Here is a 24,935-nt window from a genome sequence, read left to right as displayed (position 1 = left end):
GGAAGAGTTAGCAGAGCACTCACTGCATCTTAACTCAGTTAGTTCTCAAGCAACCCTCTGAAGTAAGTACTATCATTATCCCTGTTTTATTGTGGAGAAGACTCAGGCACAGAGACGTGAAGCCACTTGCCTAGGGTCATACAGCCCAGCAGCGGCCCAGCCAAGGTTGGAACCAAGCTGACGGGCTTCAGCATGTTTACAACCAGCTGGCCTGGCGCGGAGCTGCGATTTGAGCTTGCGTTTGTCCGAGTCCTGATGCCTCACCAGGGAGTTCGGCCTGCCTGTGCTGCCTGCTCCTGCTTCCCCCGGCAGCCTGACGGAGGAGAAAATGTTTCTGGAGCCCCAGCTTTGCGCCTGCTGTCTCCAGCCCCTCCCCTGCCCGTTCTCACTGCTCCTGGGAATGCGGTGCTGAAAGGGAGTTGATTCAGTGTCCCTCTGATCTTGGAGTGACCCTTGTGGTGGCTCCTGTCCTGCTAAAAGTCCCCGCTTGGTCCCTAAGGCCTGATTCCTGAATAGACAGAGACCCCTTAGTTCAGGGAGGAGCTCCTAGGAGAAGAATTTACCTTACGCTTCTCTCTCCCTGGGCTCCAGGGACATAAAGGGAAGTGAGGGGTACATGGGGAGGGCCCGGAGAGGCTGCTGCGCCATCTGCCTTTTGTTCTTGCCCTTCTCCTTTCCCCTGTTTCTTGTTCACAGCCTCTCTAGACAGTTATCTAGAGGTTACTCTTGGAAAGTTCAGACTCAGGACTCGAGCCACCAAAGGTGAAAGTTCCCATTGGTACTGCCTTTCGGGAGAGGCATTGATCGCTAGGCGTCAGGATTCTTGCAGAGGTCCCTTCCCATCCCACAGTCACTGCTGGGTCTGCATTTTCAGGCTCTCCCTACAAGAGGTTGGGAGGTAGGTCCCACAGCTCCCGGCTCCCATTCTGCCCGTTTAGCAGCTGCTGTCAAAAGAGAGTCTCCCTGTGTCGCTCTCTTAGCAACAGTCCCAGGTGACTCTCCCTTTGGCCTGGTGCAGGTCAGGTGCCCACCCTTGAACTAGTAACTGGGCTGGGAGATATGGTGTTTTTACTGGCCAGTGCTGGTCCAGGTATGGCTTTAGCCCTGCCCAAAGCTCATGGCCCAAGGGTGGCAGGGAGATGGTGTCCCACAGGGAAGTTAAGTCCTGTAACCAGAAGAGGGCAGAAGAGACTCTGAGACACAACAGGGGCTATGGGAGGTTCCCAGAAGCAGGTGTAACAATGTTATGTAAATGAGACACAGCCCGGACCCGGGACAGAAGTTACGCAAAGGATATGCATGCTTATGGTGAGGTGATGTCTTTGACAGACTACATCCAAGTTTTTCCTTACTGTGAGCTGAAGTCCACTTTTCTCCTTTCCACTAAACTGCTAAAGTAATTACCCTTTGGAATGCCAGGCACTGGTGATGGAATTCAATTCATTCATCCATTCCACACATGAAGAGCCCCTACGATGTACCAGGCCATGTTCCTGGAGATACCCCAGAAACTTCATCGTACAACTTCACTTTTAGTAATTAACACATGCACATATGTAGTGGCTCAGTGTCAAGCAGTATCCATGCTGTGAAGAAAATACAGCAGGTAAGGGTGGAGAGTGGTGGAGAGTAGCTTTTAGGATGGACAGGAAGACTTCTCCATGGAGCTGCCGTTTGAGCAGACCCCTGAGTAGACTGAAAGATGATTATCGAGGTCATGGTTAGGAACAAGACTTCCTGGGTATAGATCTCATCTATGATTCCTAGCTCCTTTACATTAAGCAAGTTATTTAACCTCCTCTGCCTCTGTTTTCTCATCTGAAAAATGGACGTAATATTAGAAACCTACCTCGTACAGTTGAGAAGTTAAGTGAGTTTACATACACGCAAAGCATTTAAAGCAGTGCTTCTCACACCCTAGTATCATTATTGCTGTTTATCTGGAGGAACGCGCCCCAGGAGGAAGGATTCATGGACAGGCCATTTGGATTTAGTTTCTCTGCACTCAGAGCAAATGAGTTAAGAAGGACCTGACTGGGTAGAACGAGGGGGCTGTCCTAATAGGACATGACTACTATTTACACGGGGGCCTGATCATTGATTTATTGACATTTTATTTTGCTGCATCTGGAAGCCTCTGCCAAACCAGGGTGCTGTGTGTTTTATGTCGTCACGTAATAACTCTGAGCAGCTCGTCAGCCTCTTCATGTCTCTTCTTTTCCCAGGGATCGACCAAGGTCAAATGACCTATGACGGCCAACACTGGCATGCCACTGAGACCTGTTTCTGCTGTGCTCACTGCAAGAAGTCCCTCCTGGGCCGGCCGTTCCTCCCCAAGCAAGGCCAGATCTTCTGCTCACGGGCCTGCAGTGCCGGGGAGGACCCCAACGGCTCTGACTCTTCTGATTCAGCCTTCCAGAACGCCCGGGCCAAGGAGTCCCGGCGCAGCGCCAAAATCGGCAAGAACAAGGGCAAGACCGAAGAGCCTATGCTGAGCCAGCACAGCCAGCTGCAGGTGAGTTCCAACCGGCTGTCGGCTGACGTGGACCCCCTGTCGCTGCAGATGGACCTGCTCAGCCTGTCCAGCCAGACACCCAGCCTCAACCGGGACCCCATCTGGAGGAGCCGGGACGAGCCGTACCATTACGGGAACAAGATGGAGCAGAACCAGTCGCAGAGCCCCTTGCAGCTCCTCAGCCAGTGCAACATCAGAACTTCCTACAGTCCGGGAGGGCAAGGGGCCGGGGCCCAGCCCGACATGTGGCCCAAGCACTTCAGCAACCCCAAAAGGAGCTCATCGCTGGCCATGAAGGGGCACGGCGGCAGCTTCATCAAGGAATGCCGAGAAGACTATTACCCGGGAAGGCTGAGGTCCCAGGAGAGCTACAGTGATATGTCCAGCCAGAGCTTCAGCGAAAACCGAGGCAGCATCCAAGTCCCCAAATATGAGGAGGAGATGGAAGAGGAAGGGGGCATGTCCACTCAGCAGTGTCGGACCCGTCATCCCATCAGTTCACTGAAATATACCGAGGACATGACGCCCACAGAGCAGACCCCGCGGGGCTCCATGGAATCGCTGGCCCTGTCTAACACAACAGGTAAGTTTTGTTTACCTGGAACACAGCGAGCGGACTCTCGGGGCGACCTGATGCCAGTCCTCAAGGTTTGCGCGTTGTGCCCGCCATGTGCTCTCATCCGCCAGGTCGTTGAGGAAGGTGAACCCAAGTGTCGATGGCTTCTGTCTTTGACTGGATTCCCTTTAAGCAGAGCCTGAGGCAGGGATTAGGGTGCCTGTGATGTCTTGAGGACATGCTCCCAAGGAAGGGGAGTGAGAGAAACAGGCTAGGGCGGGGGGAGGAGCCAAGTGAAGAATGGTGTCTGGGCTGGAGTCTAGCTTCAGCCTGAGCCCACAGGGGTCTCTGGAGGATGAGTTGTACCACATGGTTGGTTCCTTCTTGGGACAAGGGGGCTGACGTTTTGCATCACCGTGTCAGTTATTGGCCCAGGGCTGCTGGAGAGTGACCTGGGGATAAGGATGTGGATGTGGGCACGGGGGCAAGACAGCTCCCGTCAGCCAAAGGCAACATTCAGGAGAAGGGGTGGCAGTGAGCTGGAGGGGGGTACTCATGAAACGGGGTGCCGCCTGGGACATCAAAGCATCCATGACAGCTTCCGTGGCTGTCCTGAACCCCAGTATCTCATTAGGGAGCCGGATTTTGTTTTTTGTTTTTTAAAGAAGATATTGGGGGTAGGAGTTAATTAATTTATTTATTTTTGCTGTGTTGAGTCTTAGTTTCTGTGCGAGGGCTTTCTCTAGTTGCAGTGAGCGGGGGCCACTCTTCATCACGGTGCGCGGGCCTCTCACTATCGCGGCCTCTTGTTGCGGATCACAGGCTCCAGACGCGCAGGCTCAGTAGTTGTGGCTCACAGGCCTAGTTGCTCTGCGGCACGTGCAATCCTCCCCGACCAGGGCTCGAACCTGTGTCCCCTGCATTAGCAGGCAGATTCTCAACCACTGCGCCACCAGGGAAGCCCGGGAGCTGGTTTTAATGTGTAGATAAAGATGAAAGAAATGGGGATGGACAAGGAGAAGGCAGGCAGGCTGAGAAGGACAGAAGTGTTGGGAGAGACAGACAAACAGACACTCCGTTGACTGTTCTGGCCAACCAAATTTTCCAGCTGTTTTCCGTACGTGTGAAGGCGATGTCAGTGTCCTCTAAGATGCCACTACTCAAAGTGTAACCTGAGGATCGGGGCTGTCCGCAGTGCACCCCGAGATGAGTACTGAAATTGACAGTGTTTAGAAACTCTTAGAGCAGTCTGACATTGCTGGGACATCCAAGTGCACATGCAGTGGGCTCGTCTCACGGGTCCAGGTGCAGACCACTCAGGGCGTTGTAGACGCACGGGCGAGTTGTCTGTGGCAAGTGCTGGGTATGAGTCCTGCTCAGGTCGGTCCCATATCAGGCCGCCACAATGGACTGAAAACTAAGAAAACTGGTCCTTCACTACAGATAGCTTGGGAAATGCTGCTCTAAGATGCACTAAGTGTCTCTGCCCCTTGTTGGCAGGACACCGAGGAGGGAGATGCAATTCTGCCCCTTACAGTAGAGATTCCCAGAGTCTAATGTGTCTGTCTGGGTGGAGACTGTGACAACCTGATGCACATCAGCCCTGGATGGAGGGACGGCCACCACTTAGCCCCAGATCTTGTTGCCACTTGCAGGGATGTTTATTTATTCAACTAAGAGTGATAGAGCTCTTGCCATGTGCCAGACATTGTTCCAAGCACTTGATAAATAGTCACTCACTTAATTAAGAAAGGTGCTCTTAAAATTCTCACTTCAGAGTTGAAGAAACTGAGGCACACAGAGGTTGAAGGACTTGCCCTAAGTCACCCAGCTTTTTTTTTTTTTTTTTTTTTTTTTTTGCGGTACGCGGGCCTCTCACTGTTATGACCTCTCCCGTTGCGGAGCACAGGCTCTGGACGCACAGGCTCAGTGGCCATGGCTCACGGGCCCAGGCGCTCCACGGCATGTGGGATCTTCCCGGACCGGGGCACGAACCCGTGTGCCCTGCATCGGCAGGCGGACTCTCAACCACTGTGCCACCAGGGAAGGCCAGTCACCCAGCTTTTAAACAGGGATTTGAACTTCTGCATGTGACCCCAGAGCAGTGCTCTTAATCACACCAGGGTACCAACCTAATCTGAGCCCCATGCTGTCAAATCTTCCAGTTTTTCCAAAGAAGTTAAAAACGTGGATTTTTTTTAAAATGTGAAACCTATTGGAACTCTCTGCTGGACAAGCAAAACGTGTCTCTGAGTTGTAGGATATCTATGCGGTGCGTTTTTAATTTTCATCCCCCTCCGATGCTTTCACAGCTGTGTTCTCTTTTGTCCTGGAGGACAGATAGCAGATATCCTTACCCCCATGTTTCAGATGACAAAAATGAGGCGTTGGTGACTAAGCACTTTGCCTACTGTCGTAGAAGTGAGCAATTAGTGCAGAGTGACGACCACCTGGCTCCCAGCCCAGTTTGTGCTATTCTCAGAAGATTTATTTATATGCTATAATTATTTAAGAGGCCAGGAGATAAATGTGTGGTTCACACTCTGAAGCAGAGCTTCTCAAAGCTAGACCACCTGCATGGGAATCATTGGCTGCTTGATTGAAACATGGACTGCAGGGCCTCCTCCCCAGGCCCGGTGTATCAGAGCCAATAGAGGTGGGGTCCAGGGACCTGCATTATTTTTTTTTATTCAAACAGAAAGTCACAAAAATTATAATCATCCTCATCAGTTCACTCAGTCCCATGTAATTAATTTTTTTTTCATCTCGATCTTTTGTTAGCACTTTGAACGCATCAGTTTTCCATTAGAGTTCTGAAAATGCTTATTCATTCAGTTCAGCAGTATAGTCAGTTACCAGAAAGCTGTACTTGTCAGAGTCTTTTTCATGAATCAGGAACCTGCATTTTTACCAGCTCCCTGCTGGTGCCGATGCGACCACTGTCTGAGAGCAGTTGTTCCTGGGTTTGTCTGTTCTGCCTTTATTGTCCTCACACTGTAACTTAGGAGGAGATCTAGGGCTTGGAGAATGTTGGAAAGGCCACACAGGTACATTTGAAGAACACACGGTCTCCGATCCTAAGGAAGAGGCCGGGTTGCTTATCCTTGAGATTTTCTACGAATCCTTGGGCAAAGCAACAGGTGCCCCTCTGTCACTGAGATTTTTGGAAAACAGCCCTGAACCATGTCTGATAGAGCTGAGAAAAATTGCTCAGATCCGCACTGTCTGATACGGTAGCCACAAGCCACGTGTGACTGTTGAAATTTGAGTTAATTGAAATGAAATAAAATGAAAATTCTAGGCCCTCAGCTGCACGAGCCACATTTCAAGTGGTCACTAGCCATGCACTGAATTTTAAGCTTCTTTTCATTTTAATCAATTTCACTTTCAATAACCATGTCTAGCTAAGCTAGAGGCTACCCTATGGACAGCACAGATGAAGGAAGTGAGCTGTTAGGCCGGGCACAGTTTCAACCCCATTATTAGTCTCTTTGGAGGTTCTCTCATGAGCTCTGGTTTGTCACATTCTAACCTAACGGTTTGGAGTGCCAATTCTGGAGTTACACTCCCTAGGTTCACATCCAGCCTTCGTCATGTAGGAGCTGTGTGGCCTTGAACAAGTTGCTTAAATTCCATAAGGTTCGGTGTCCTCATCTGTGGAATCTGGTGAATAATAATACTTCCTTTGTAGGGTTTTTGTAGAAGGAAACGAGTTTTTGTAAACTTGTGAATATAGTGTTTGACACATATGGCTGTCTCTGATGGTTACCCGCTACTTTTTATTATTATTATTATTTCTCTCTCATCCCAAACACACTGGTGCATGGTTTTGGCCTCTAGGGATGTTTTGGATTTCGGTATCTCCCAGCATCCAGCAGCTGTGCAGGTTCTCATTTTTAGGTTTGAACCTGCTCCCGTGGGTCCTCTTTTTCTTAACCAGCCTGAGAAGAGTGTGAGAAATGGGACTAAAGAAAGCATTTTGTGCCCCTGTGTTTCCATGGATGTGTCAGACACATCAGTGTGGAAGGGAGATGGTAGCTAATATTCATAGCACTGCTTCATTGTTCATCACTGGAGCGCACCCTAAATAGCCCTTCACATCCTGTGCCGGACACACATCACCAAGGATGTGGTGTTGACTAGGCTTGGTAAGCGGTCCTTTTGCTGCCGACCCTCACTGTTGCACTCAGATTTTGCTAGAAAATTCAGTAGTCTTTTGAGAAGGCAGTGTTCTGAACTATCTGTGTATCTTCAAACCCTGGAATCCCAGTCTATGAGTGAAGGCACGTGTCACCGAAGTCTTAGTCAAAACACCTTGATTCTGCAGCGAAAGCTAGATTTCAGAATGATGCATTTTTTTTTCCTCTTTTATGGCCAGTAACTTGTAATTAACTAAGTCTGCAGTGTTGAATCTGGCACAAAGCATGATCTTTTTGTGGGCAGCATTTTTCCTTAGAACAGATCTTAGAAAAGCAGGTAGCCCCAGCGGCTGGCCAGCCTCAGATCTGGCCTTCGACACCTCCGGTTTGGTTTAGAAGTGGGAGTGTACTGTCCCTGCCTCCTCCCTGGCAAACACAGTCCATCCATTCTGCTCACACAGAGTGCATCAGGCGGGCACGGTCACCATTTGCATCCCCATCATTTGGAGTCTTGCAGAAGCTCTTTAACCCTGCCATGGCCTAAACATGCCTCTAAAGCCACTTGCAACCCGGGTGATCATAGTATTAGAAATGGGAATAACAGAATCAACAACAACTAACATTGCCACGTGTGTGTGTCATGTACTAGGTGCAGTTCTAAGCACTTTGCAGGAACTAACTCACAACATCCCTGTGAGGTAGATACAGTTATTTCCGTTTTACAGGTGACTTAAGTGAGACACAGAGAGGCTAAGTAGCCCAAGGCCACACAACTTGGAACTGGAGGAACAGGATTTAAATCTGGGTGTTCTAGCCCCAGAGCCTGTGCCCTTGACCACCGTGTCATGGCAGAAGCGGATGATGGTTATGTGGGTGATCAGTGGTGATGACCGTAGTAGACCACTGACTACGATGTCACATGGTAAAGACTTCATATATAACAGCTCTTCCCATCTTCATGACAATTCTATGAGATAAGTCTGATGATTATACCCATGTTACAGTTGAGTACACTAAAGTTCACGGATGTCATGACCTCCCTCCAGTCACCACTGATGGCCAGGACCTGAGCCCGGGTGTGATAGTCTGCAAAGTCCCTGCCCTTAACCTCTCTGACCTGCATCCTCACAGGAAGGGTCGTCTTCATATCAGGAGATTGGCACAACGGCTCTTCACTGAAGGGACAAGGATTCCTTTCCCTGTTGCAGCCGGTTTGCTGATATATCTGTGAGGCTCGGGCAGGGCTAGAGGGAAGCTCTCAAATGAGAGGTGAACAGCAGAGGCAAAGGTGGCTGTCCGAGGTGATGTGCCTGGGTCAGACGCAGGAAAGATGAAGGAGACGCGTGCAGACCATCTGGAGGTTGGCATCTGGGCAGGAGGCACTGATGGGGCGGAGACCGCGGTTGTAGAGCAGGTTGGGGTCTGGATTCAAGTCTCACTGGGGCAGGTGAATAGAGCTGGAATTGAGACTGGTTGCCTCAGGCAGAGGCCACACCAGAGGACAGCTGGAGACCTTCAGCTGGTCCCCAAAAAAGGGCCCTGTTGACAGCGAAGAGGCTGCGAATAGGGCTATTTCTTGAGGATCAACCAGATTCTGTAAGGAGTGGTTGGGTTAGAGAGAACTGGGACCTATAGGAAGGAACTGCAGATGTGGATGGGAGTGAGGGAAAGGGAAAGGTGGTTTCTGTTCATTCATTCATTCAGCCAGCAAATGTGACTTGAGTGCCTCCCTCTGTGAGTTACAGCAGAATGAAGGAGAGCATGAGCTGTAGACCAGTTGGCCAGTTGGAAATTGGTCTTTGTGGTTTAATACTTATGTTATGCTAGGCAGAACTAGCTTATCTATTCTGTGCCTCACTGTCATCTTTTGGCGGGGGGGGGGGGGGGGGCCGTGCTGCACAGCTTGCGGGGTCGCAGTTCCCCAACCAGCCATCGAACCCCAGGCCACAGCAGTGAAAGTGTCAAAACCTAAGCACGAGACCACCAGGGAACTCCCTCACTGCCCTCATCTTTAAAATGGAATGCCAGCAGTGCCTTGTAGAGTTGTTGTGGGAATTAACTGAGTTAATTCCTACAGAGAATTTAGGACAATGCCTGACACCCCCTACGTTACTATTAGAGATTATTCTTAGTAGGTGCCGTGGCCTGTTCAAGGTGCCGGGGATGCAGTGCTGAGCTAAAGTGGACATGGGCCTTCCCCTCCTGCACATTACAGTCTAATGGAGTTTAATACATAGTAACCATCTAATTGTACCATATAATTTTGTATCAGTGGTAAATGTGGGGCTAGGAGGGTATACAACGAGGGCTATAGCTAAGTTAGGGAGGTCAGAGAGGGCATCCGGAAAAAGTGATGCTTAAGGGGTAAAGGGGAAGGAGCATTCCAGGTAGCATGTCCGCATGTGCAGCGGTCCTGTGGTAGGAGTGTGTGGCAAGTATAAAGATCTGGAAGAAGGCCCTGTGGCTGGGTGACGCACAGAGAGTAGTAAGGCTGGGAAGGAAGGCACAGGGGGATGGTGCAGAACCATTTCAGATATTTTAAGGGTTTGGGCCTTTCCACTAAGGACAGTGGAAAGCCCTTGAAGTTTCAGGCCAGCAGGGAGGGGAAGTGACATGATCAGATCTGCATTTTGAAAAGATGGCTCCGGCTGCTGTGTGGGGAATTGATTGCAAGAGGGCAAGTGCTGATACAGTGAGACCCATTAGGAGGCCATCCAGGACCGTGCAGCCAGGAGAGGAGGTGAAGGTGGCAGCCCCCAAGGTGTAGACAGAGCACAGACTGAAATAAGAGGATGCAAGTGATGGTGACCTAGGAGAGGAAATTGGCAGAGCTTTCAGTGCCCTGGGGGAACGGTCTCAGGAGACAGAAGAGGATCGATTTGAAAACATAAAAATGGATCAAAGTTTGCCTGCTCTGTGATTTTTGACCCAGGCCAGCATTAGCAGAAAGTACACGAGTCACTGGCCTGGATATGCAGACGCACAGTAGGAGCAGAGAGGCTTCCTGCTGTCGTTGATCAGTGTTGCACTGTTGTGGCATGTCCACACCCTTATTATTTTTTTTAATTGAAGTATAGTTGATTTACAATATTACATTAGTTCAGGTGTACAACATAGTGATTCAGTATTTTTATAAATGATGCTCCATTTAAAGTTATTGTACAAAATAATGGCTGTATTTCCCCGTGGTGTACTACACACCTTTTCTGCTTACCGGTTTTATACGTAGTGTGTGTCCACGACTTTAACATGCATCACCTACATACCTTGACAAGAGAAGCTTGGGGGCATCATACAGGGGCGTATTGATTGCTAGGGTGTAATGGGGTAATTTTTCAGCATTTCTGGCAAACGGGAAAAGGAGGAGAAAACATCAGTGTGAGGATCTGAAGTAACAACTGGAACAGCCCACTTTGCCAAGAATGTCTGCAATGTTTTTAAATCCTTGTAATGCGAAACATTTTTATATTTAATTTGAGGCAGGAGCGTTTCTCCCGTTCTTCTGCATAGCTTAGATATCCATCCTCTAACCCAATTTCTCTATTAAAATTGTTGGGTAAAACCTCCTAACCAGCTGGCACCCATTACTTGAGGGCTTCCCCTCAGACGTGCCCATAAATCACATGGCCCAGATCTTCCTGATCATTTCCTCCACTGGGGAAGATGTGCACCCCAGTCTGGAATTACAGATTTGAAAACCTAGAACTCACCTTGAATTCTGTCAGTTGGCCCCAGAGCCAGCCCAGGATCTACTTGGGAAATGCATAGGGATTGTCTTTGTTCACTGGCATTAGAGAACTCTTGTTTGCAAGCATCAGAATCCCAACTCGAAAGGGTGTAAAGAACAAGGTTTTGTTTTTAATCAAGTAACTACAAAGTTCCCAGATTTTTGTTCCAGGTACAGCTGGATCCATGTGCACAAATGATGTCATCAGGACTCAGCCTCTTTCCTCTCTCAGTTCTTGTTTCCTCCACACTGGCTTTATTCTCAGGCAGCTCTTCCCAGGGGCAGCAAGGAGAGCTCTCAGCAGCTCTAGGCTAACGTCCGTTAACATCAGCTCAAGGGGAATGGGAACTGATCTGTTTTAATAGTGTCACTGAAAGTCCCAGAATTGAGTCGCATTTGCCTAACTTGGGCCACCCTGGGGTGGGGGGGGGCGTGGAATCAATGCTCTTTGGCCAAGGCCGAGTCACATGTCTATCTCAGGAACTAGGCAATGGGGTCAAGGTCATCAGAACTGTAGGGACTGAGAATGGAGATGGGGAGCTTCTCCAAGGGAAATCAAAGTAGCCTTTTCAAAGGAAGAGGGATTGTGCTGCAAGAAGGTAAAAGCCACAGGTGTCTACTTCTGGACCACAAGTATTCCACCCATCTGGGGCTGACCCCACCCCTCCCCCACCCCTTGATCTGGTTCCTTCCTCCAAAAGCCCCACCATTTAAACTTGACATCAAATGTCCGTTACGTATGTCAGCCATGTTTTTCTGGAGACACAGCTCTGCTCTTTGGGGCATGTCCCTGTGGTGATTTTAATCGGGAGGTTTCAGATGGTTTGAGGGACAGGTTGGATGGTACCCTCTCGCTCCGTGTTGAGGAAGTGATTCAGGAATGCTTTCTGACTGGTCTCATGGGGTGACTGCCTCTGTGCTTCTCGAGGAAGCCATGCCCTCTTGTTGGCATTTCTTAGCTCTGAACCAGGCTCACAGACCAGGGACCAGATGAAAACCAGCAGAGTGAATGTCATAGGAGAGTCTTTTTGTTCCCTATGTCTTTCTGTCGGTGTTTTGGTGTGTGGGGAAACAGAGGACATTGTCAGAGCCAGGGGTGACAGATGGAGAGCAGTGGACAGACGGGACAGAGCCCAGCCCTCGGTGGCTGGCGCACCCCTGCTCCCTGTCGTGGTCTCGCTGACATTTTCTGGGTCCAGAGAAACTTTTCCAGCATCCTGGTTGTTGTTTTTTAATAAATTTATTTGTTTATTTATTTATGGCTGCGTTGGGTCTTCATTGCTGCCCGCAGGCTTTCTCTAGTTGCAGTGAGCGGGAGCTATTCTTCATTGTGGTGTGCGGGCTTCTCATTGTGGTGGCTTTTCTTGTTGTGGAGCACGGGCTCTGGGCACGTGGGCTTCTGTAGTAGTGGCACACGGGCTCAGTAGTTGTGGCACACGGGCTCAGTAGTTGTGGCACACGGGCTTAATTGCTCCGCGGCATGTGGGATCTTCCTGGACCAGGGCTCAAACCCGTGTCCCCTGCATTGGCAGGCAGATTCTTAACCACTGTGCCACCAGGGAAGTCCCCAGTGTCCTGGTTTTTAATAACCATTCAGGAGGCTTATTTATAGCCTTCTTGGGCGTGAGCAGTCAGCTATGCAGAGAGTAAGGAACCGTGGTTGCTGACAGAAAAAAGATGGCTGATTTTATTTGTTTTATTACTGAAAGTGCAACGCTGGAAAAATGGGTCTAGGGTCGAGGCCAGGGGGTGATGGGCCTTTCAGACTGGTACAAGATCTTACAGAGTGGGTTTTTAAAGAATGAGCATACGTTACTCTTGGAACCTTTGAATTGGGGAATCTCACATGGGCAATGAGCTAGCTCTTGTCCACTTGAAAAATGGCTTTGAAATGCAGGTGTTTAGGATTTATTTTTTTAAATATTGACAGTTAGGAAAATGTAAAAGAGAAAAATTGAGAAAAATGATAGAAACGGGAAATATATCCCAACGCCTACCACTCGACTAGTGCTAATATTTTGGTGAATTTTCCAGTTTTTCCCTGTATACTGGTATATCATTTTTTTCTGAGTTGTAGGCAGACTGAATATTTTGTGTCCTGAATTTCTTCATTTGCATTCTATTATCAGCTTATGTTCAGATCTTTTGTAACCCATCATTTTTGATGACTGCATTAATATTCAGCTGAGTGACTGTTACTACGTCTCTGGAATGGGACACTTAGGCAGTTTCCAAACTGATTTTTATTCAAATCTTGATTTCCTTTGCGTTCCATCAACAAAACGTACTTTTTTGACCTTCCCTTTTCTTATCAACATAAACCTAAATATTTTGGCTCAGTGGCTCACCAGATCCTTGACCTTCTCAGCTTGGCCACTTGGGAAAGCATTTTAGCATCTCCTCCACAGAGTGTTCTGGTGGCAGCATGAGGTCTGTCAGCAGTACTGTGCCGACCATCACCTGTCTTAACCCTCTTCAACCCATACATGAAGTGTGTCCCAGAGCCCTGGAAAATTAATGTGATTGAAACCCCACTTCCTAGCATGAGCCGTAGGGAGCCAGCTTTTAGGAGTATACTTCTCCATGTGAACAGTCAACCGTCCACTCCATCAGTTAGAGTCATCCAGGGACCACCTACATTATATTCCTTTGGGATGCTTGCCAATAATGCAAATTCTTGGGCCCCACCCCAAACTCACAAACAGAATCTCTCAGGGCTCAACCCTGGACTCAGGGTTTTCTAACACGGGCTCCCGGAGGACTCTCAGGCCCACTAAGTTTGAGGAAGGACCACTGAGCTAGAGATACCCAGACTCCTCACCTCATCACCTGAGTGACCAGCCATACTTACCGTTTCGTCTAGGGCTGGAACGTTCATCTATCCTACAGTGCCCTTTTGCATCTCCTCTTAGCCCTGAGTCCAGCCTCCTGCGTAGACAAAAGAAAAAGTAGACCGTGCTTGTTCTGAAAAGCTCTGAAGGTGTCCCTGATAACAAATCGCTCTTGGTCCAGTAAGTGGCATTCTCATGAGTTAAGAGCACATGATCTGAAACATATGGGTAGGATATTCCTTAATGACATCGTATGGGTTAAATAGGAAAGAAGGTAATACTTGCCAAGTGGTTTTGGTATTTTCACAGGATACAGCAGAAAAAGTGGGCAATAAAACACTCTTCAAATAGGACCAGTTTCAGTTCTAAATCAGTGTGAAAATCAAAAGGCCATGAAACCAAAGTTTCATAAGAATAACTTTCACCAGCCCTCCAGTTTTTTACCACCATCGTCTTGAGAGCACCCAGGTAGCTGTCTGCGTGCATGTATGTGTTTTTTCTGAGCTCTGTTCTGCCAGGCGGCTCCTCCAGCCTGCCCTTCCCAAATCAAAACCAGACCGTGACATGTTTCTGCGAGGCAGCTGTCACAAATCAGGCTGAGCAAGCAGGCGGGGCACCGTCTAGAAGATAAAGTCTCTGTGTCCCAACACAAAATTACTAAGAAAAAACCTAGTGTTTTCTTTGGTACGAAAACTTTTAACAGCTTAAAAACGTCATACTGAATTACCCGTCCACTTAGCTAAGATTTACGGCATATTTCTTCCTTTTTTTTTTTTTTTTCCCTCTGTTCTGGAAAATCATATTTCTCAACTCTCAGCTACCCAGGGTTTTGGCATTCCAGTTTGCAGACCACCCAGCCCCCATCTTCTCCTTTCTCTGTTTTTTTCCCCATGTACAAGGAGTGCAGGCAAAAACGAGCTCATTTCGCTCCTTGCACAGAGGAGTAGAAACTGTCCTGTGCATTTCCATTCTCCAGACCTCTCCTTGGAGCAGATCCTTGACTCTCAGCTGTGCCGGGTCTCAGGGATGCTTGTTTCCTGGGATCAGCCATCCTGCCCAGTCACATCTACGTCCCTGAGAGTGTTCAGTCCAAGGACACCCGTGGGGACGTACTTTCGATTCTGACATTGTGAGAGCATCCATGGCAAGGATTCTATAACTGCCCAGCAGCAAGCAGTCTGGACCTCGCCAGGGTTTCTCATCCCGCTGGAGCAGACTTCCAGTGGCTGCCTTTCAAAACGGAGTTGCTTATTTAAAAGGGCAGGAAAGTCCGTTTCAGACTTTACATGTGTCTTTTCCTTGGGAGCAGATTGATCTTAGAGCTGAAAGGCAAGTGAGAGGAGGAGAGAACAGCCTAGAACAACTCATCCTTTTTATTTCTTTCGATACTGGGTCCTGGGTAAAAAGATCAGGGGGAAATTCCCTTTGCCTGAGATGCACATTCATGTACAGACACTGCCCCAGGGTGAGCGTGATGGTCTAGATGAGTGACTCTCATTAGGGCCAGGTGGAGGTGGGGAGGCTGGGGATTTTGCCACCCAGGGGACATTTGGCATTGTTAGGAGACATTTTTGGGGTGCAGGGTGCTCCTGGCTTCTAATGGGTAGAGGTCCGGGAAGGTACTGCTAAACATCCTCCAGTGCCTAGAACAGCACCTTCCCTCCCGGCAGAGAATTATCCTGCCTCATGAGCCAGTAGTGCCAGAGTTGAGAAAGCCTGGTCCAGACACAGGGAATTCGATTAGAAAGCATCAGCCCCCATGAAAGCCACTGAGAACCACATCTGAGGAGGTCACGATGTCACATGAAGGGGTGGGTCTGCCTGGCCTGGCATTTCAGAAGCCCTCTCTGCAGCTGAAAGAACCCTTTCTGCTTCTTGGTCTGACCCCCAGCCACAGCGCACAGTGAGTCTTACGGTTTAAGGATCAAACCAACCTGGTTGAAATCCCATCACCACTCTAGCTGCGTGACAGCGGGCAAGTGGCTCAGATCTCTCAGTCCCTCAAATTTCTGCCACATGGGGCTGTCATGGGACAGGAGGTAATATGCAGAAAGCATTTAACTGCGTGCCCGGCACTTGGCAAACTCAATATTTGAGAGTTATTATTACTCTTTTTATTAGGTGCCCCAGTGCGCTGACCTCCTGTCCCTTTTAATTCTGTCTCAGCCCGTTGCTCATTTGCCAGGGAGAAGGGGGATTGAATGGAGCTCAGACATCATTATCATAGACAGAGATGGAAGGAGAGGGCCAGGATCAATAGAGGAGCCTGAGGTCTGGTGGTTCTGTAGATGTCACAGACCCAGACCATGCTGACGTCCACAGCTGGGGAGCTTTATGGCTTAGATTTTCAGGAATGTTTGCAACTGGAAAGATGAGCCCCTTTCTCCCTGAGTCTCAATTTCCCACCTTGTCTGAGCTGAAAGAGGCTACCAGAATCTGTGGCCTAATTATGCCCACATAACACCTATTAGTGCTAACATAACACCTATTAGCACTGAGGGAGCCCGCCTCCCCATGTAAGGAAGCCAGGATGTCACCTCCCAGACCACAGCCTCTCCTCTGCTGATCCCCCTCCCTCCAGTGTCAATGAACTTCTCAGACAATTCCCATTTGCCACAGCTTAGAGGAGTTAATTTGTTCTTGGAATCTGTGGATGAGAAACAGGCCCAGTTCTGGGCCATGAGCTAGGAAGACAGTGGGGGGGTGTCCAACAATGGAAATTTTCCACTGAGATCATTGTCAGTCTCAGAGACATGCCCGGCTGTTATCTGCAGATCCATTTCAAGTTCAGGCCCCTCGGCAGGGAGAGGAATTCCAGCCTGGCCTGAGGTGCTCATGAAGGTCTCCCTAAAGCAACCCAGATCTCACCATTTTTTTTTGTTTGTTTTGAATTGAAGTACAGTTGATTTACAATGTTGTGTTCATTTCTGCTGTACAGCAGAGTGACTCAGTTATACATATATATATTCTTTCTCCTATTCTTTTCCATTGTGGTTTATCACAGGATATTAAATATAGTTCCCAGATCTCACCATTCTTGAGTCAACCGTGGATGACTGGGCTTTCTGTCACCTGAGCATTGTCCTTTGTGGCTCTTCCTGCGCAGGATTAGGGCAGTCCAGGAAGCAGGTAGCTTCCTCTGTCTTCTTCTGCCCTCTGAAACTGTTTAATTTGGGGACTCTGTAGTCAGGGCATGTGGGTGGCGCACCTTTATCTGGCAATATGGGATGGAACACAGCAGATTGGAGGACGTTTTTATTCTGGCTCCTCTCTGAGCCCCAGGACTGCTGCAAAAGGAGAATTGCAAGCATTCTTAGTGGGTTTTCCCCCCTTCCCCCACCCTCCAGCAGCTGAACCCAAAGCCCTCCGGGGAGCATTGAGATGTAAATATCATTCACTTGCAACCCAGCCTCTAATATTGTGAACCTCAGTGGCAAAAACTGCATAAGATGCCCCATCATCCTTTATGGTATCCCCCCAGCATACATCTCTAAGGTGCTGGGTTTCTAGGGTTGCCTATTTATTTATTTATTTATTAGAGTTGCCATTTTTAAATTAATTTGTCTGTTTGTTTGTTTATGTTGCCATTTAAAAGGGAACCATGCTCGTGTGTCTCCCTCACCCGCTCACACTCCCAACAGTCCTGTTTTATATATCTTCTATACCAGAGTTTGATACAAGATTTTTTTTTTTTTTGAAACAAAAAGAATGGGGAAGAGAAAGGCATTTAAAACATCTTGGTTCTGAGTTGTTTTATATTCATTTATTCAACAAATATTTATTGGGCGTCTACCATGTGCCAGGCACTCTGCTCATTGCCACGTACAGGTTGGTGAATAAATCAGACGCAATCCCTGTGTGCGTCAGAGCCCCAGCAGGAAACAGATGGCCCAGGAAAGGGTAATTAAAGGAAGCCTAAGGAAGGAGGCCACTGGGTAGCAACTGATGCCTTAGGCAGAGAAGCTCAGCCAGCCTGCAGCCTGGGGGAGGGATCCGGGCAATAAACATCCTGACCTCTCTCACTTTCTGCCCTCTGATTTCCTCCTGGGAGTCAGCCCCAACCAGAAGCCCAAGGGTAAGAGAGCCAGCCATTTGCAGCTTTCTGGGAGAACAGGGTGGAGATGGTCATAACTGTAGCAGGGGACATACAAGCACACCAAGGGCAGATGATGATGTGTGATACGAAAAACACGAGCAGGGTAAAGACATGAGAGAATTGAGGATTAACAACATTAAAAGGATGGTCAGGGAAGCTGTCTGAAGTGATGTTTAAGCTAAGAATTAGATAAGGACTTGACCTTGCAAAGGAAGGGAGGAGGAGAGGAAGAAGATTAAAGGCTTAAGGAATAGCATATGCAAAGGCCCTGAGGCAAGAGAGAACTTTACAGTTCTAATAGTAACTGAAAACAGGCCAGTGTGCTAAGAGTGTAGTTGTCAAGGGGGAGAGCTATACTTAGAGCTCTGAAGCACTCACATTTTATTGCTGACTCAAATTCAGCCTCCTGGCACCCTGTGAGGACACTGCCCTGGTCCCTTTTTAGTGGGGTGTCTTAAAGTAGAAAAAGGTGACTTGCAGAGTAGGTTGGGAAAGCAAAGGCATGAGTACGCAGAAACACTAGGTCAGAAATATCATGTGTGTCGGGGAGTGTGGGGGGAGAACTTACTTGAAAACAAAAATGTTTTTGGAAAGAAAAAATCTGAACTCTTTCTGTTGATCTTTGTGTTGCTGTAGCTTTTTTTTTTTCCCTTCAGTGCTGATTTCTGGCTGGTTGTCTCCTGGATTTCATATACATGGTAACTTGAATTTTACCCCAGGTATCCTGGCTTATTTAGCCAAGCCACTAATATATAAATCTGATTAAAGCAAAAGCCTTTCCTTAAGTAAACAGTAAGCCCTGAAAACATATGATTCACAAATCTTCCTTTATTATTGCACAATTTAGCCAGTTTGGGCCATAGCAAATAGCCTCCAGGGCTCTTGGGACAGATCCCTTGGTCCTCAAGAAGAAAGGAGGATGTTTCCTGGGTGGCTCTTGCCATAGTTACAGAAGGCTTTCACCCAGGCTTGAAGGATCTGAATCCTTCCACCTTTCCTCAAAATTCCTTCCTAAAGGGAAGGTCCAAGAGTTCAACAAGATTGTACATAGTTGGGGGGAAATCATCATGTGACATTGTCCTTGTAGAATCTCAGCGCTGTGGGAAGACAAGAGATGAGACCAAGTGCGTTCACAGTTCAGGACACATTCAGTGACTGGTGACCAAGGCTTATCCTCACAAATCGCGAGAGCCATCACATGTGTGAGGTCCTTGGCGCCATTAGCGTGGTTCTTGTTAACAAGGAAAAGGGAGCCAATATCTCATGGGAATTCCTACCTCAAACTCAAAGGGTATAAAGTGAATAATTAACACTTATTCGAAAGAGAATGGCCACCGTGTCTTCTCCTTCTCTTTTAAGAGAGAGTTTAGTTGGGCACCTATTGGAAAGATGTTAGGTAGTGTCAACGAAAAAGTCATCAACGATCTAAGAAAGAAATGGAAAATTTTATTTGAGCCAAGTTGAGGATATAACCTGGGCACAGCCTCTCAGAAAGCTCCAAGAACTGTTCCGCCCATCAGAGGTCAAAGCACAGTTATTATACGTTTTTGAGACAGAGGGCGGTACATTCAATGACATATTGTTGACGGTTCGCACAGTCCAGATCTGTAAGCACAAAGCGGTGGGCCATGATGACTCCTTACAATATTAAGAAGGAATGTTACCTTTTAAGGAGCTGTCTTGGTGGTAGGAGAACGATGCTCTATACGGTTGGGGAGGTATTTTGGCCAGTGGGGGAGGTATGGTCGATGCCTAATGCAGATACACAATGCACCGTGGAGGGGAGAGGAGGCCAAATGGCAGAGAAAAATTTTTTACGTTCAAATGTTTCTTGCCTGGCCATAAAATATGAATTTTATTTCACAGTAGACAAGAAACTCCTCGGACACTGGTTCTCAGTTTTCACCACACAGGAAATCATGTGGGGAATATAAAAGAATACAGATGCCTGGCCCCCCCCCCCCACACACACACAAGATGTCAGTTTAACTGGTCTGGGGTTTGCCCTGGGCGAGAGGATGTTTTAAGACTCCCTGTAATTCTACCAGGCAGACAAGCTTGAGAAGCAATGTATTAAGGCAAATCCAAATTTTTCAGCAGGTGCGTATATTTCCAGCTTCTGGGATGATATATGGGTGGTTCTGCTTCTAGGGTCCCCGTCTGGTCTGTTTTCTCTCTGTCTGCGAAGTAGCGCACATCCTAAGGGAGAGAGCTCTCATTTCTGAGCGTACAGAATGCTCTCTGGTAACATCTTCGCTCTGCCAAATCCAACCCAGAAGCATCTAGAAATTGCCATTAGGCGATGGTCTCAAGGGTCAGATAGGCCCCTACTGAGTTCTCAGCTTGGACTGTTAGTTCTGTAACCTTGGACAAATTACCTAAACTCTTTGAGTCTGAATTTCCTCACCTATAATAAACCTTTCAGAGGATTAAATGAGAAAGCCCTTAATACAATTCCTGGATCATAGTAAACACTCAAAAACGTTTGTGGTTTTCATCAGCAGAGATGTGAAAGATTCCCAGGACATGTGCATTTTGATTCTGTAATAGCTAAGGACTGACCTGGGAAAGCCAAGTGAACCCCGATAAACAACAACAACAATTCTAGCTATGATCCCGGTCTTGGAGATGAGGAAACTAAAGATCAGAGAGTTCAAGGTCACACTGCTAGTGACGAGATGAGTGGGGATTAGAGCAGGTTTCCCAGGCTATACTTTTCACCACCATTTCATATATTTCTCTCCATAAAATAAAAGCTCTAGAAAGAAGAGGGGACTCATGGGGACTGACATCAGCCCTTAATCTTGGCCGACAAAAGGGAGTTGACCCAAAGCTCAGGTTTTTCTCTGATGGGAAGGGTTCTCCAGAGAGACATCAGCTAGTGGGCAGGGTCCCCCGATTGCCACAGGCACCTCGAAAAATCATCTTCCTTGCCCTTTCTTCGTTTGCTTCCCTTCCTCACAGCTGTCCAGCCCATATGCTACCTCACAGCAGCCAGGGCGCCAGCCCAGGCTCAGCGCAAACAACCTCAGCAGCTGCTGTTGCAAGATCAGGGCGACCGGCTGAGCCCGGTGGGTCCCCCCTCTTCTTGCGCACTGCTTCTCTTTGCTGTGGTAGAACCACAGTCCTCTGCAACTTGCTTTCAGTAGCAGTGGTTCAGACCATTGTATCTCATGTTTTGTTTTAAATGAGGCATGCCCTCTTTTTAACAAAATAAACGTGAGACTTTTACACCCCACCTCACCCCGGTTTCTGATTCTTTGCACTCCTTCTCTCTTGTTCAGAGGACTATCCTCTGTACATCCCCAAGGCAACCAAGATCTACTGTCATAAATAGAGCTAACATCTGGGAAGCCTTTTAAGTGGGACACTATGTTAACTACTCGTTTAGACGTTCCTTGGTTAATGTTTGTGATAACGCTGTGAAGCATACGTGTAGCGTCATCTCTGTCACAGATAAGGAATCCAAGTCTCGCACGTGTGGAGTCACGTGTTCAGGACCATAAGGCAGCAAGTGGCCTGAACCAGGGTCCCAACACTTGCGTCCTGTACTTTTAACCATAATCCCACGGTTCTCAATGGGGACATTTGTCAATGTCTGGACCCATTTTGAGTTGTCAGAGGAGAGGGTGGGATGCTGCTGGCGTCTCGTGGGTAGAGACCAGGGATGCTACTCAACATCCCACAGTGTACACAGCCTCACCCCCGCCAGAGAGAATCACCTGACCCCCAATGTCAGAAGTGCCAAGGCTGAGAATCTCTGCCATAGCCCTAAACTGCTAAGCTACCTCTCCTTAGTTTGTCCTATGAAAATAATGGTTAATATGGTGTTAGAGTAATGAATATGCTTTTGAAAGTGCCCATGCCCCTCCCTCACCCTCTAACTCTCCCCTGGTTGGGAAAAGCACAGCCACTCCACTCCCCACTTTGATAATCCCCGGGTTTGACTTTGTCAAAATCACTTCACCCTGTTAGCAGCAGAGGTTTGCATCTGTCTTCCTAGTTTCTTTTCGCCTGTGGAGGAGTTCATCTATGTGCTGGACCAGCTTCTGGAACTCAGTGGCTCCAGACGTGGAGAAAGCAGGTGGGTGGTCTCAGACCACGCCAGCCCTTCCTGTTCCCCTTTCTCCTGTATCTCCTCTTCCTCTTCCACCACCAGCACCTCTCTTCTTTGTTGAGGTTCCACTTCAGTTGGTGTCTGCGGCCCTCATTCTGAGTCTGATTGGGAGACCCCAAAGCACAAAACGGGACCGAGAGAGAGGAAGCAGGTCAGGGTTCCAGGGTTGCAGCGTCTGGGTTATCTTCAGCATCCTGGCCTTGATGTGACTCGGACAGCACCACAGGGCACGTGGGCAGCGCTGCCAGGGCCTCAGGAAGGGAGGGCATTGCCTGTGCTGAGCTGGGCAGGTAGGATCTGACTTTTGGGATTGGGAAGCAGAAGACGTCCACGGTTGAGAGCTTAAAAACTTCAGTCAGGCTAACCCGGGCTTGAGCACTCCCAGTGTGCTCTGGGTGACTGAGCCCGGCCCCCGCCAACTTCTCTGAGCCTGATTCCTCTTCTGAAGAATGAAAATAACCATACGCACTCTTCGGGGGTTGATGAGGATTGAATGAGGTTGGATATGTACAGTTGCGGAGCACCACGCGTTGCTCATGGTCGATATCCAGAAGGGCACCTCGTGTGAGATGCTCAGTGGAGAAAAACTGATGGAGGACAGGCCACAGAGGTGGGGCAGGGAGGTCAGGTGGACAGTGGTGGTGGGAATAGTAGTCATGGTAGTAATGGCATTAACTATTGTAGTTTCTGTGAAATGAGGGCTATGCCTAGAGCATCACATGCGTCAACTCACTATGTAAGGGCAGGGTCTGTTCTTGTTCCCTGGTGCGTCTTCCACAAAAGTCCTCCGCTTCCGTCTCCCCTGCCTTGTTTTTCTCTGTAGCACTTAGCACCATTTGATATAGTATGTATTTTCTTTCTTTTTTTTTTTTTTTTTTTGCGGTACGCGGGCCTTTCACTGTTGTGGCCTCTCCCGTTGTGGCGCACAGGCTCCGGACGCGCAGGCTCAGCGGCCATGGCTCACGGGCCCAGCCGCTCCGCGGCATGTGGGATCTTCCCGGACCGGGGCACGAACCCGCGTCCCCTGCATCGGCAGGCGGACTCTCAACCACTGCGCCACCAGGGAAGCCCGACATAGTATATATTTTATTGCTTGGTTTGTTCATTGTCATCCTCCACTAGTGAAAAGGAAGCTGCATGAAGGCAGAGGCTTCATGTGGTTTGGTTTTGCTGCTGTTGCCTCGGCAGCTGAAGCACTGTCTGACACAGCAGGCGTTTGGTAAATCTCTGAGCCACGGTAGGCATTCGTGAAATACGATGCTGCCTGAATGAGCCTCCATTTTACAGATGAGAAAACAGAGGCTTAGAGAGATTACGAGATTTCCCCAAGATCCCATGGCTCCTGAGAGGCAGCCAGTGTCCACAGCCTTTGTGAGCAGACTGCCTCATCCAGCATCATTTGGCCAGTAGTGATGACCACAGGTAAGTGTCCTTGGGGCTCATACCTAAAACCAGCTACAAAGGCAGAACGTCCTTCGCTTGGGTTCAGAACTTTGAGGTCGAGTGTGGGTGGAGATGGGATGGTTTGAGATCTGAAACAACCTACCCTGGTTTCTCATGCCTCACGTATGAGCTCCAGATATTTTCAGTTGCAAACAGCTGTGAATAACTTAGCACGAGATTCAGGAAGGAACTTATTTTCTTGTCACTTCTCACAGTGTCCCAGAAATGATAGGCTTGTGTGTAATATCCTTGTCCCCAGCTCTGTTTCAGCCCCAGAGAAAGAGCCTGGGAGGTAGGCTAAGGTGGAAGGGGGTAGGCTTCTAAGTTTTTCCATGTAATTTTATTAGCTTCTCTAATTACAAACAAAATTCTTTTTTTCAAAACTACAAAACTAGAGAAATGTGTATGGTATAAGTTGAAATTGTCCCGTAAGTTCTACTCTCCACCACCATTAGGTGAATACTCCTTTGGTATTTATCTCTGGGCATACACTGACAGGTATTTAATTACAAACAAAAAAGTCATCATACTGTTTTGCAATTTGTTGTTGTTGTTTTACCTAACAGTATACTTGTTGGTCTTTGTAGCTCTAACGTATCTGAACCTATATAATATTTCATTGTATGATTATAGTATCATCCTTTTAAGACATCCCCTATTGCTGGACACTTGGATTTTTTACAGTTTTTTTATTGTTACAATTTGTGTTCTGGTGAATACCTTTTTACTTACATTCGTGTGTTTGTTCAAGTTTTCCCAGAGCATAAATTCCCAGAAGTGGGATTTCTGGATCCAGGAATATGCACATTGCAAGTTCTGTAGATGCTACCAAATTGCCCTCTTTTGGTTGTATAACTTTGCACTTCCATCAAAAGACTGGGGACTCTGAGATGGTCACTTGGTAGGACCAAATCCTGCATGAGGACAGGGGCTGTACATCACGCCCCGTGTGGTCACCCACTTGCTCTGATATTTGCAGGTTTTCAGTGCTCAGAGCACAGAGAACTGCTTTGATGGCCCAAGAGTTGGAGGCAGACCAAGTAAAATCCCTCCCTCTCTACTAGTCTCCAGCATCCTAATGGGTTTCTCGGGTACCAGCCATCTGAACAGTTTCCAGGGGAGCTGGGTTGCCATCTACCCTGGCTGGGTTGGCACAAGGACCACACTTAGTGTCAAGGGTTGGGGAATTAAGTCATCAGTCATCAGCAGCCGGGATCTGGCGGGAAAGGTAACACAACTTGTCCTGGAAATTCTGCATCTGACAGTGGCCCAGGGCCTGGCGGATCAGAGAATCCTTGCACCTTGCTCGGTGCTGGTGAGGCAGAGTGACATAACAGGCAGCTTTCCACACTCTGAATTCCAAGGTTGCTGGCAAGTGAGGGGAGCTGGTGCTGGGGACCTGTTGTTTATTTATTCACACTCATATGACTTCAAAGCAGTGTTTTTTTTTAATTTTAAAGGCATCAAAATTAGCTGAAGAACTTGTTGAAAATGCAGATTCTTGAGCCTCG

The 24,935-nt window shown here is 48.2% G+C and overlaps 1 protein-coding gene across 1 annotated transcript in view; it reads left to right on the top strand.

The window, feature by feature from the left end:
- PRICKLE2 (prickle planar cell polarity protein 2) overlaps positions 1-24,935 on the top strand; it is a 337,241-nt gene that overhangs the window by 290,382 nt on the left and 21,924 nt on the right. Inside the window, 1 exon segment of the mRNA XM_082664750.1 lies at positions 2,226-3,098. Within this exon segment, the coding sequence (XP_082520876.1) occupies positions 2,226-3,098 (873 nt within the window).

This window comes from Grampus griseus (genome assembly GCF_964374135.1).
Source record: "Grampus griseus genome assembly, chromosome: 10".
NCBI lineage: Eukaryota > Metazoa > Chordata > Mammalia > Artiodactyla > Delphinidae > Grampus > Grampus griseus.
Note: the sequence above shows the minus strand (reverse complement) of the source record. Positions and strands in the feature narration are given on the sequence as shown.